Raw genomic sequence first — 12,985 nt, forward strand, 5'->3', positions numbered from 1 at the left:
ATGATTGTTTTGAAATTGCGAAAACATGTATTTGACAAATGAGAAACATGGCTGGTTAAAAGAGAAATTTCAATTTCACAAATTCACACACCGAACGACAGTGTGAACACCAGTTTCCCAACAAGTCCTCTGCCTTGTTTTGTGGCACTAACAATTTGTTTCCTCCGGGCTTCAGGACTTTAATCTAATCATAACAACTTATGTGTGGAACTAGTTTACTGCCAGCCATATAAATGCTTTAATCAATCTATAACCATAATGTGGTTATTCCCAATAATTAAGTTATGTAAATCTACTGGTTCCCATACATCCATGTACAGTGCCCCCCCCCCCCTAAAGAAAGCCCCTACAGTACCCGCAGGCAAACTGCTGATCAGCCTGTCTGTCTTTACCACAATAACTCAGTCTCCGCAATAAATCTCTCAAGTTCGAACCTCCTTGCCATTCTTGATCTTTCCCACTCAGGTGTGAACTAGTCATCATGGTGTCTCACCCGGGTTCGACAATGCGGGGCCTCAGCAGACCTGTTTGGTTTGTGGCTTCGCTGAGGGATGTGTGTTTGGGATTGAAAACATTAGATAACATGGACATCTATCTGGCATCTCACCTGCTTGATTGTATCAGGGCGTTTTTCTGGTTCGGGAAGTCATGTTAATCCGAGCATGGAGCAAGAAGACGCTGTCACACAGCTTCAGCAAATACAGCCGTTGTGACTCAGCCTCCTGACCTGACATATCCCGGCTAGACGCGCTTGCTGAGTTTGTGGTTGATTCGCTGGATCCCATAATCGCAGCGATGCACATGACAAAGTCCTCATTGAGCGCAGTCAATGGTAAATTGTTGTGAAAGGAACAGAGTTTGCTCATGGGAATCCAGGACTAACTTGAGTCTCAATAGAAACCAATTAAATATATTTTATTAGAATAAATACTAACCTCTCTGTGACCCTTTGGCTTCTTCTGTGGGAAAATAAACGGTGTGTTTTGTTGCAGCACACTCATTCTAGTTAGTTAAGACAATGTGTATCATAATGAAATCTTTGAATCTACAAAGTAGAAACACAAGAGAAAAAGTCATAACAATAAGTAAGATAAAAGCAGTTGGAAAAAAAAGGAAATGAAAGCAGATCGACAGAGGTGGAGTTCCCTGCTTGGATGTTTCTGTTCTGTCCTTCGGTGGTTCCTGATACTTTTCATGTGGCTCAGTGTTTGTGCTTTTCTTTCCTCTTTCTTATTCTGTTTGGCCTTCATCTCTTCGAACGTCATTAAACCAGAAGAGCCTATACAGAGAGAAACATTGTAGAAGAAATGTGAGGGATCCAACTGTGTTCTGGCAGAAATCTTACTCACATTTTCAGAATAATAAGTAGCCTTCACTTTAGTGTGCTTAAATATGTACTTCCCTTAAGCTTGGTATGTTTGTTCATCTACCCTTTGTAATTAAATGTTATGTAAATGCTTTTATATAACTGCAAAAAAAACGTCTACATTACATGCTTATAAGTTGCTTTGTATTTTAGTTTTAAGTCATTACTTTAATGCTGTTTGTTTTGAGTATTGAGTGCAATTGAATAACACAGGTCTCATAACTAGGCCGTTCGAGGGCAATCATCTTATATGAAAGTAATGAAACACTTACATTGGCAGAAAAAGATTATACAATAGTAGTATTGACTTAAAATGCAGAAGACTTTAATTTTAAAGGAGTATAAAAGGTTGGGAAACGTATTGAAAGTTTAACCAACTCAGATGAAACACTTCAATTGGCAGAAAAAGAATAATCAATAGCCTTATTGTATTAGAAATCATAAGACATTTTGAAAGGGGTATAAAAGGTGGGGAAGTTCACTGAAAGTGTAACGACTTCCAGTGTGTGAACTAAAAGAGGAAGTCGCTTGATCTGCTGACCTGAGACTCCAGGGTCACTTGATTAGTGGGAATCTGTAACACCGGGCGCGCTGTACTCTGGGCGCAGAGCACAGAGAGAGAACCGCCCCGCTGTGGCCGTGCCCCCCACTCTGGGCCAGGAGCCCATTGCCCCTCTGCTGCGCTGCTGCTGACAGGGAGCCAGGCTGATTATGTGCTCATTACTCCAGCGGGGGAGAGAGGGAGGCAGAGTGGGAGGGGAGCAGCAGGCTGGCTCCCCAGGCCTGCAGGCTCCCCAGGCCCCAACACTGCACTAATGAGAGCAGGGGGAGCGGATGGGCACTCGCGGGGGGCCAGGGATTACTGCCCAGGGCCAAGAGGAGCCAGAGAGAAGAGACACCAGCAGGGACTCCTGAAGCAGACCTGTGCTCCTGCAGTCATTCGGCAAGCATGTGTTGAATCTGACATTGTTGTTTTGCTTTTTTGACGGACTGGCACGGTTTGGAGTATCTGTCCAAATCTGCTTGTAAGCACATCTTATATGCGTGTCAAATATGCATAATGTTGGTGTACTGATAAGGCTACAGTGTGTTAGTGGAGAGGCATGTTCAGTCAAGAGCCTCTGCAGATTAACAAATAATCCACCGGCAAGCCTACGCATGAACACAATATTGATATTTAGACTTTTGAGTCACATCACTCCTACATGTCTTCACAGTGATCAATGTCATTGTTTTCGGTGAATGGGGATCGCTTTCTTCAAATTCTGGCAAGTTGGAACGAGATAACAAGATGTTTAATAGAAATCGGAGCGTTGGTTGGATCCCAAAGTCCAGGGAAAGAGCATCCTGTCACTGCAGATTGGGTCCATAAGGCCTGTATGCTAATCAGAGCCTGCTCTGGCCTGAGAGCCTCAATTATTCAACAGACAGGTTTGTTTAGCATTCAGTTGGTATTGCTGTTGGTAGTAATAGGGGTGGTGGTGGTGGGGTGGGAGGACTGAGAAGTAGGGAACAAGCTTTTTCTATGAACGCACCACACCCATCATACATACACACACACACGCATGCACACATGAGCACCCCAAAACCCCCATATAGACCCCTGTGTTCAGAGGGCTGCCTCATCATGAATAATACATCAAAGGCGCTGCAGGGCCAGGTGATGCAGTATGGGTAACATGTCAGCCCATCAGTAGTGACCGAGGAGAGGAGAGGAAGAGGAAAGGGAAGAAGAGGAGAGGAAAGGAAAGGAGATAATAGGAAAAGGAGGGGAAGCAGGAGGAGGTGCTGCTGTCTGAATCATGTGTGACTCATACTCCACCACGCACCAGTTCAGAGTCATTAACACTCTGCTAATAATGATGTCAAGGCTGCATGCTGCTCTCATTGAGGTTATCCAGTCACTTGCAGTCATTTGTCCATAATACCTATTCTCTGTGTCATTACAGAGTACACTGACTTGTACTGTTATTCTGAGTTAGGAGGAGCTGTGACTCTGTAATGAGGTGGAACTGACCAGGGTTATCTGGCATCACATTTGGGCTAATCTTCACTTGACAGAGACACAAGAATCCCTCTCTGCCTCAATATGGTATTAGCTTCTAGCATAATCAAGGTATCGAGGGACACGTCCTTTCAGCTAGTTACTCCACGAATAGTTTAAGTGAATTGAAGTGGTAAGGTCTCGAGCAACAGCATTCCTGAGATGCCTTTTGTCTTGCTGCATGTGTCTGCGGCAATCCAACACTCTCAGGGCGATGTGACACTTTAAGTAGAGATATTAATTGGGAATGTGACGGGGGTTTTCTCCCTCAAAGAGATACATACACTTGCTTTTCGACCCATATTCCTTCAACAGACCTTTGACTGGGAGTCCGGTGAGAGTCTCTCGTTTTGCATTAGGCAGTGAACAACCGGGATCCATCATGAAATCAAAGGCTTTGGGAGGACTGCACTGAATACTGATCTGAGGTCTGCAGCCTGCTGGGCCACTGCAGAGACGAGATCCTCTTCAGAAATGGAATAAGGAACCGGTGCTTTGATTTCTAGTCAAACTCTAAAGCGGAGAGATTTAGCATCGCAGAGTGAATTCATTACATTTCACAAGATGCCGGCGATTAGTGGCAGATATACCAGAGGATAAAATGGATGTACTGTATGTCAGTTAACAAATATTTATCCCAGTCCATGTTTATGACCATTATGTCTGTGCTGATTTTAAGAGCCTTCTGAATTTATTTAATTACCTCTGGGGATATTCCCTGCAGTAACATGACGCCGCCCTGCCCTCTATTATTTTAAGCAAGAATATAAATCCCATTGACCCTTTCAGAGGCGACGACCAGACGCAAAGCACACGTTGTCTGTGATGAATGGCATAGTTTTGGAGTGGTTGATTTTTAAAGACATACGACACGGTCAGTCCCCTCTCACGTCCGCTTCCTGTTGGCGTTGACAAACAAGGCTTGGATTTCTCAGCATGCCAGGCATTCTTTTCACCCTGTCTTTCCTGGAGTTTTGAAAGGCCTCTGAGCCTCCCACCCAGAATCACCGAGCATAAAGACACACAAAGCTGCGGGGTTATTCAGTTTGTTCTAAGCTCTCTTCCCCATCGGCTGTTTGCCTAGTAATTCAATTCAGATGTGCAGGATCCAAAAACATGTTTGCTTGAATGAAATCCACCCCTCCACCCACATTGACCAAGGACTGTGCTTTTCTTAGCGCCGTTCCAAGTTGGACAACCAGGCGAGGTACTGCCACCTCGGTCTTTTTAGTCTCAAACCCTCTTAAGAGACAGACATCTTTTCTCTCAGCAACTTTACGCTGTTTTCTTTTCCTTTTAAACCGCCCTGTTACTATTTCCAATCTGCTCCTAGACTAGTCTGGGGTGTTTTTACTTGCTATCTGAGAGGTATGCTCCACTGCAGGCCTGTTTGTAACAAGCATGTCTATGTAAAGAGCATGATTTCTGTCTGTTGATGTAGATACCATCTGGTTCCAGGTTGCCCTTTATCTGTCCTATCACGTAGATGTTGTTTATATTTAAAACATGGCTCAGGTTCCTTGTGGTTTCCCTATTACACTTTGCTCGTGGATCATGAAACCAGACTTATGAAGCTCTTATGGTCTAGAGGAATATAACCTCTACACATAGAGCAAGTGAAAGAAGGCATTGATATTTAAGTGTTTAGTTTAATTTATGTTTGCACAACTAGTGTAGTTTTTCAATTTCTAAAAAACACATCTCAGGGCTCTGGAGAACGTGATAAAGTAATACAGTTTAAAAACTGATTTGATTTACAAATGTTCCTATATAAAAAGAGGAATTTGCTTGATGAAGTAGCCATCTTTATTCCTTGGAGAGACAGTCTGGCAGGTAGTATACGGGTTGGAATAGTTTTGCATATGTGCAACCTGCATACTTCATTTTTCTCCACATTTTTGTCGGCCGTGCTTAACAGAAAGACAGCCTGGAGTTGAAACTAGTGCCTTCAAACTTAGAAATGATGTGTAGAGCACACGATTGGTGTATTCCAGGATATGAATAATTAATATGCATCATTTCAAATTCTCACTGAAGTGCTTCCCAAAATGTGTTGGCACCCAGGTCTAGAGGTCTCAAACAGCCCTCACAATATAGGGAAAATGCAGGCGTATTGTACATTAAGTAGAACAACAAAGCACAACTCAAATATACATGACATGTGGGACTTGGGATTTCAACCCAGCAGGTCAACGCTACTTCTGCCATGAAGCTTCATCAAAGCTTTTTACTGTGTTTATGCAATTGTGTTCACTGCGCATCATCGTATGCATTCACCTTGTGTGATCTTAAGTCTGGAAGAACCAAAAAAAAAGAAGCAATTTGATCTTGATATAGACATGTTTAACACCGGTAAATATTTTTCTCCCCCCGTCTGGCATTACCAGAATCAAAGCCTGCTTTACACATAGGAGAAACCAATTTGCTTAAGGTTTAAAAGGAGGAAAAGGTTGGACCGTACTTAGAAAAAAGTGGCCGTAAAAAAAGCAAAGATTTGGAACAATTCTAAGCATCGTGAAGCAAGAGAGTGTACAGAAGTCTCAATGCAAACCTTGTTCCCCAGCAGACCACGTTGGAGAGGTTGAGAGGGGGGTGGGGAGGGATATTGAAGAAAGGTTAGCCTGGAGGAACAAGACTCCTTTCTCCCCCCTTTCCCCCCTCCACCCCTTGACCCTCCCATGTGACAAGTTGAGCCAACAAGTGCTCTATTCAGCCAGGCAGCCAGGGGAAATGACTGCGGTGCTGCGCGCTGCCTAATGAAAGTAGAGACGCTGGTTATTATTATTGTCTTCATCAGACTCGTCGTAGCTGTTTTCGCTCCCATCTCTGAGAGTGTTGCTGAAATATCTCCACACTGCATGTGAAAAGCCTTCTGTGTTTCGCTAGTTATCTTACAGAACTTCAAATGTTTTTCTTATACCCACCCATGGGCGTCTGCTTCTTTCCATCATCTGTCAGACAGAGAGTATGTCCCCACTTGTTTATGGGCATTCAGTTTGCCTCACACTGATTGTTTTTGTTTGTGGCTCGCTGTTTTGACTTTTGGACCCAGTAGCACCGTTGTTGTTCTTGTTGGACTGAACAAACAGTTCTCTCCTCGGCTAAACAACCGTAATGGTCTTGGCATGCGTCTGCAGGGCTTTTTAGTGTTCCTTGGTGCTGGTCCAGATTGCATCACAGGGCCGGTCACACGCTCAGACTGATGTGATGTTTACCGTAGACGGCATTAACACATGATGGCCTATTTTAACCGTGCACTTCCTTCCAACAATGGGCAACAGAAATAATGTGTGGTTCACACCTTAGGATAGTTGAATGCTTGTTACAGCCACAAGAAGAGAAGCTTTTATTTGAATGTTTTGGGTTAGACACTTGAACATTGGTTACTTCTTGCTAATAACTTCTACGTGTCTGTTTTTTCTTTCTCCATCAACAGTCCAATAAAGTCCCAGTGGTGCAGCACGCCCACCATGTCCACCCCCTGACGCCCCTCATCACCTACAGCAATGAACACTTCTCCCCCGGCACGCCGCCCTCACACCTCTCCCCAGAGATCCTTGACCCAAAGACAGGTAAGGTCTCAAGGATAGGCATTGATTTACTTCACTGTGTATCTAAAAGTGATATTACATTAAACAAAATGGTCAGCGATCTTGACAGCTGGGTGTAAAAAAAATATTTTTGTCATAATGCTTTAGTTGGTTTCAATCCGTGACAGTTATGATCAATATTATAAGTGACAGTTTTCACTAAATATTGCAACATCCACAGAAACCAGTAAGCAGACATTCTCATGTGTTTAAATGAACACAGCAGGGTCAAGAAGTTTCAAAACGGAAACATTTTGGGATAGAAACATCTGGAAATGACTTTTTTTCCCATTTGAAAATGTTGCAACTATTAGACCATAGCTACTGTACTCTGAATATCTTGTGTGGAGTATCAAAAGTTTAGTGGAAATCATAGGCAAGGCAAGTTTATTTAGATAGCAAATATTACAGAGATGTTAAATCTTGTTATACATACTTGCCTTATGTGAATGTCATGTTATCTCAGCAGGTATGTGCTACATTTTAAAAGTGTCTTTCTTCCATTTTTGGCAGGCATTCCTCGGACACCTCACCCGTCAGAGCTCTCCCCGTACTACCCCCTCTCTCCTGGGGCCGTGGGGACCATCGCACACCCTCTGGGCTGGCTCATGCCACAGTAAGTCACTTTTATTATTGTCAGCCGTCCACTCTGCTAAATTATCTTTTTATTAATTAAAAATCACAGCAGATATTCAAGATTCAAGGTCTTTATTGTCATAAGCACAGTAGCTACAGTGTAGTCATGGCAATGCAACGTTTAAGTCCCAGGCTCCTCCAACAATGCCACAAAATATACTTAAGACCTAAAACAATCAAACAAATTAAAAAACAATAAAATAGTGCAAGAAGAAATGTGCAAGAAATGCAGATAAATTAAATTATATATATGTCATTCAATAAATACAATAAGCTAAATGTTGCAGAGATTGTTGTAAGGAAACAAGTAAATGCAGGAGTCTATATACATGGGCATAGATATAGCATCAATACTCTATGGCATAGAGTACTGATGTTAGCTAATTCACTGCGTGGCTTGTGGGGAGTTAAGCAAAAAAAGTTTTAAAACATTTCTTGAAATCTTTGTTTAAGTGGATGTCCAGTTGTTATGTCTGTGCAGGCGCATCACACCAGAACAATAATACTTTTCAACATCAGGAATTTATGAATATTTATGAGTTGTGCCACGGCTCTCGTAATCAATTGCAACGGTGCCGTTCCACAAGCAGGAGCTTTGAGTTGATGAGTAGAGGATTAGTGCTGCTGGGTTAGCTGTCAGCTGAGTTTGAACCACCTCACACACTCTCTATCTTTCTCTCCCTCTGTCTCCCTCTGTCTCTCAGGCAGGGCCAGCCCATGTACTCCATCCCTCCGGGGGGATTCCGTCACCCCTACCCAGCGCTAGCAATGAATGCATCCATGTCCAGGTGAGCAGATCATGTTCGGCAACACCCCCACCCTCCCTAAGGGGGACATCTAATATCTGCTGCTTCTGTGACATGTTGTAATCACATTTACCCTGGCAGCCATTTCAAAGGTTAAGTGAAAGAAATGGCTGGTGTGCACTTTTATACTTCAATTTGTAGACTTTTTTTAAGCAGGGATATAGTTTTGAAAAAGGCTTTTTCGCACAGGCAGCGGTGTCAACTACAGCTTCTTAAACAGTGTGAAGGCGCTATTGGCATTCAGCACTCCTCCTCCTGTCTTTTCTCTCCGAGCTAAACTTCTGTGGTCAGGCCAGTGTTCTGAAAACACACACACACACTCACACACACACTCACACACACACTGCCGAGATGAAAGGGCTGAGAATCGATAACGACAAATCAAAGCTGATCTGAACCTACGTGTCCAATCAGACTACACTCTCTGACCCTTTTTTTAAATTGGGAAGATTTGTAGTGAGCCTTCCGGCGTGAGTATGAGATGAAATATTCAGCAGGGTCTCTGTGATCAATAGGATGTGTAGCTCGTCCTGAGCTCGTTTCCTCACAACAATCACAACAAACGGTATAGGACTTTTTGCTCCACTTAAGGCGTAATATTTCGTACCTGCAAAATATTGCACTAATCCATCAAATGTTAACATAAACATGATATCAAAAAGGTTTTATTTTTGGCACTATGGTGGAAATATCTTATTCATGTCTGTCAGGGTCAAATTGATAACTGTTGATTTTACTAACACATTTTCTGAACAATTAGAAAAAAGCCTATTAATTGAATTTGACTGATAACAACTCTTCAATTGTATCTACCGTGTTGTGTAATATTAGAAACACAATGATACAATACAGAACTGTATATATAACCTAGTTCACTGTAGACCAAATTATAATAAGCTTTTAGCCTAAAACAGTATTGTGCTGTTTACAAAAGAATGGCTGTTTAGGCCTACTAAATATTTAGAAATGCACTAAGAATGCCCTAAAAATGAAATGTAAAATGCATTTTCCATATATTTTAAGGTAAATGAACATTGAAGCATAGCACTTAAATACTATAAGCAAATGTTTTTTAACATGATTTGTAATTAAAAGCTGTTTTATCTATACAGCAGTTTGTTGATACAGTAGATCCGAGGGGTTTATTGCCATAACTGGAAGGACTATAAGCTGTTTCCACTGTTTGTTCAAGAAGAGATCACCTTTAAACTGTGATTATGGAGTAAAAGAACAGCCAGTAAGAATACAAATATTGGCAACAACAAACCGCAGTACATTAATGCTAATAGGAGCATTATGTTCAAATGTGGATCTTGACTGCATGCCATCACTGGGAGCCGTATGGAGAAGCTCATCAGGGACTAAGTGGATGTTTACAGATTTAGTCGGTATAGGTTTATTAACTAGGGAATGATTTGGCCCCTCCTTGTTTATACAACATCAATTATTAAACAGTTCAAAAAAGATGGAAAATAAAGCAAAATACAACTTCTTGATATATAAGTCGACTTCATATATTTACACACATTTTTTTTACCTAAGGTCAGATTTTAGATTCAGTCAGATAAATATTAAATAAGGAGCCAAAACAAGCTTTGAACCATGTTTCTCTGTGAGCAACCTCGCCTCAAATGTTGTTTTACAGTTATTGACGGTTAGAAAAACCTCTGAGTAAAAGTTATCCCTGGGTTAGTCCATACTGAGAGTATCGGGAGGTAAAAATTGACGGACTGCGTGTACAAGGCCACACTGTGCTTTGTTTCTCATGACAGCCTGTGTGCCATGTTAAAATAATTAAAACAGAGGAATTTTCCAATCTTGCAGAACCTAGAATGTGTGATAGAAGGATATGGAGCTTAATTCCCCCCCTGTTCATTACAATGCTCCATTGTATTAACAATTGGAAATAAAAGACACTTTTGTTAAGGTGTTCTGTGTGAATGGCTGTCAGAGGAAAGTGGTTTCAGGTGTCACGGCCATGCAGTCACCATGGTTACTACACACTCCACATTTCTCCAGCCATCGCTGAATAAATGGGGCTTTTGAAGAAGTCTTTATTTGAACAAAAAGGAAGCATGTAACTCATTGTGTGTTTGAATTTAGTCTAGACGCACATAGAAGTTGAATCTCCCCCCAGAGGGTAAAGCAGGGCGGTTATGTGCCAAGTTAGGGTTACCCTTTCCCGTCAGGTTAACAGAGGTTAGCTGTTAAACTCGACTGTTAAAATGTCTCCTCCTGTCGCCCTCACAGCTTGGTGTCCAGCCGGTTCTCGCCTCACATGGTGTCTCCGCCTCCACACGGCCTCCATCAGACCGGCATCCCCCATCCGGCCATCGTCTCCTCAGGAATCAAACAGGAGCCCCATGACATGAGTCCCTCGATGCATGCGTAAGAACACTTAATATAATCTTTTAACTGCATCAAAACTAGCTTTCGTTACAGCACATTAGCCTCCCTTGTCTTCTCTAATTGACCAGCACATCTGCATCATTTACAGTTTATTAACGGCATGTATTTTTTACGTTTGGTTAGCAGGAAATCCCCCGTTCCTTCCAAGAAAGAAGAGGACAAGAGGCCTCATATCAAGAAACCTCTGAATGCTTTCATGCTGTATATGAAGGAGATGAGAGCCAAAGTGGTGGCCGAGTGCACTCTGAAAGAGAGCGCTGCCATCAACCAGATCCTCGGAAGACGGGTAAGTAGCGCGGACACAGATGTGCACGTGAGTTCATAACAGTGTGTGTGTGTGTGTTTAGCAGTCCTTTGATGTCTTTTTTCTTTGTCCACAGTGGCATTCCCTGTCAAGAGAGGAGCAAGCCAAATACTACGAGCTGGCCAGGAAAGAGAGGCAGCTTCACTCCCAGCTCTACCCCGGGTGGTCAGCACGAGACAATTACGTGAGTAGCATATTTCCATGACAAGATATTCAATTAATGAGTAAAGGAAGTGATTTTCCAAAGTCACATTTGTCTATATTACTTAATTACACGCTCTGGATAATCAATGTTGTTTAGATGGTTTACTTTCACTATGAAAAACAGCTTTTTAACGGCATTGTTTCATATGTGCAGGGAAAGCGGAAAAAGAGGAAGAGAGACAACAAACCCGACTCGAAACCAGAAGGTAAGGGGCCTTTCTTCCTGATTGCCTTTATTTGGGTTGTGTCGTCACCGACTGGAATGAGTATTAATAACTGTAGAAACAGCAAGGGCAACATGCGACTATACTACGATATTACATTATTTATTATCTTCCTTTTTCTGCATGGATTCCTTCTTCACTAACACTTACTAACTTCTCTCCCTGCCTCTATACTTCGACAAGCAGCTTATGAGGTTCAGTGCTAATAGCGGCAGGTATGTCTGCTGTTGTGCAACCAAAACAAGAACGCTTTATACTTTTGGGTGCACATTTTGTGTGTCACATTCCTTCTTTTTTTTTTGCATAACTAATGCATACCATCTGAATATCTTTAACATCATGTTCCACTCTCCCTGTTGCAATGTGTTTTGGAGTTGATTCGCCATGTTTCACAACTTCCACTGCCATCGTCGTCACTGTTTGGATGATCACTTCTGTCACGGGCGGCATTGAGGGACATGAACCAGATTCTGAAGCCAGCAGCAGATCCATAATTCAGCTTCTTCCTCCTTTGTTTCCCCCCTCAGACTTCTCCATTAGAAGCAAGAAGCAGTGCGTGCAGTACCTGCCGTCGGAGAAGATGTGTGACAGCCCGGCCTCGTCCCACAGCAGCATGCTGGACTCCCCCGCGACGCCCTCCGCGTCCCTCGCCTCCCCCGCGGCCCCCGCTGCCACTCACTCCGAGCAGGCCCAGCCGCTATCGCTCACCACCAAACCAGAAGGACGCATGCACCACCACTACTCTCTCGCCGGGAAAGCTTCTGGATCTTCTTCCTCCTCCTCCTCCTCTTCCTCCTCCTCCTCTTCCTCCTCCTCCTCTTCCCATTCTCACCTCTCCATCCATGGTAGCCATTCGACACCCATCCTGAGTCGGCCAATCCCCTTCGCCTCCCTGCACCACTCCATGCTTTCCCCTCCTTCCCCTTACCATCAGGCGGCCCTTCACTCCCATCATGCCTTGTTCCAATCGCAGCCCCTCTCCCTGGTTACCAAACACAATAATTAAATCTGCACAAAGGCCATTTTACCCCATTTATTGTGCTGTATATTGCTTTTCTTTAAAAAAATAGTTATTAGAACAGCTTTTTTTCTAAATAATGAAAAGGAAGAAATATTATTGGTCAATATTTGACCGGCTCCTTTTCTACATCTCTCAATGAAAAATGAAATGTATTTTTTGTAAAGTTTACTGCAGAACTGGTTTCTTTTTGATGCATTTATCCAATGAACCTCTTGTATAAAAGAACCAATGTACATAATGTTTCTTTATAAAAACAAAAAAAAGAAACAAAAAACATGTTTGCTTTTTAGCCAAAACCTGATTAATGTTAGTATTGAGTTTAAGACATAGTACTGGTCAATAATTGCAGCCCCCCCCCCCCCCCCCCCCTCCCTCCCCCCT

The 12,985-nt window shown here is 42.7% G+C and overlaps 1 protein-coding gene across 2 annotated transcripts in view; it reads left to right on the top strand.

Annotated features, from left to right (window-relative positions):
- Positions 1 to 12,985, top strand: part of tcf7l1b (transcription factor 7 like 1b) — a 31,626-nt gene extending 18,641 nt beyond the window's left edge. Inside the window, exons 5-12 of one of the 2 annotated variants that reach the window (XM_079686677.1) lie at positions 6,847 to 6,982; positions 7,514 to 7,616; positions 8,341 to 8,424; positions 10,693 to 10,830; positions 10,975 to 11,137; positions 11,232 to 11,339; positions 11,514 to 11,565; positions 12,111 to 12,985. In XM_079686677.1, coding sequence (XP_079542803.1) covers positions 6,847 to 6,982; positions 7,514 to 7,616; positions 8,341 to 8,424; positions 10,693 to 10,830; positions 10,975 to 11,137; positions 11,232 to 11,339; positions 11,514 to 11,565; positions 12,111 to 12,589 — 1,263 coding nt within the window. In that variant the 3' untranslated portion in view covers positions 12,590 to 12,985. The remainder of the gene's footprint in view (positions 1 to 6,846; positions 6,983 to 7,513; positions 7,617 to 8,340; positions 8,425 to 10,692; positions 10,831 to 10,974; positions 11,138 to 11,231; positions 11,340 to 11,513; positions 11,566 to 12,110) is intronic. The other variant, XM_079686678.1, reaches the window with a different exon arrangement.

Source organism: Notothenia rossii, assembly GCF_949606895.1.
Source record: "Notothenia rossii genome assembly, chromosome: 6".
NCBI lineage: Eukaryota > Metazoa > Chordata > Actinopteri > Perciformes > Nototheniidae > Notothenia > Notothenia rossii.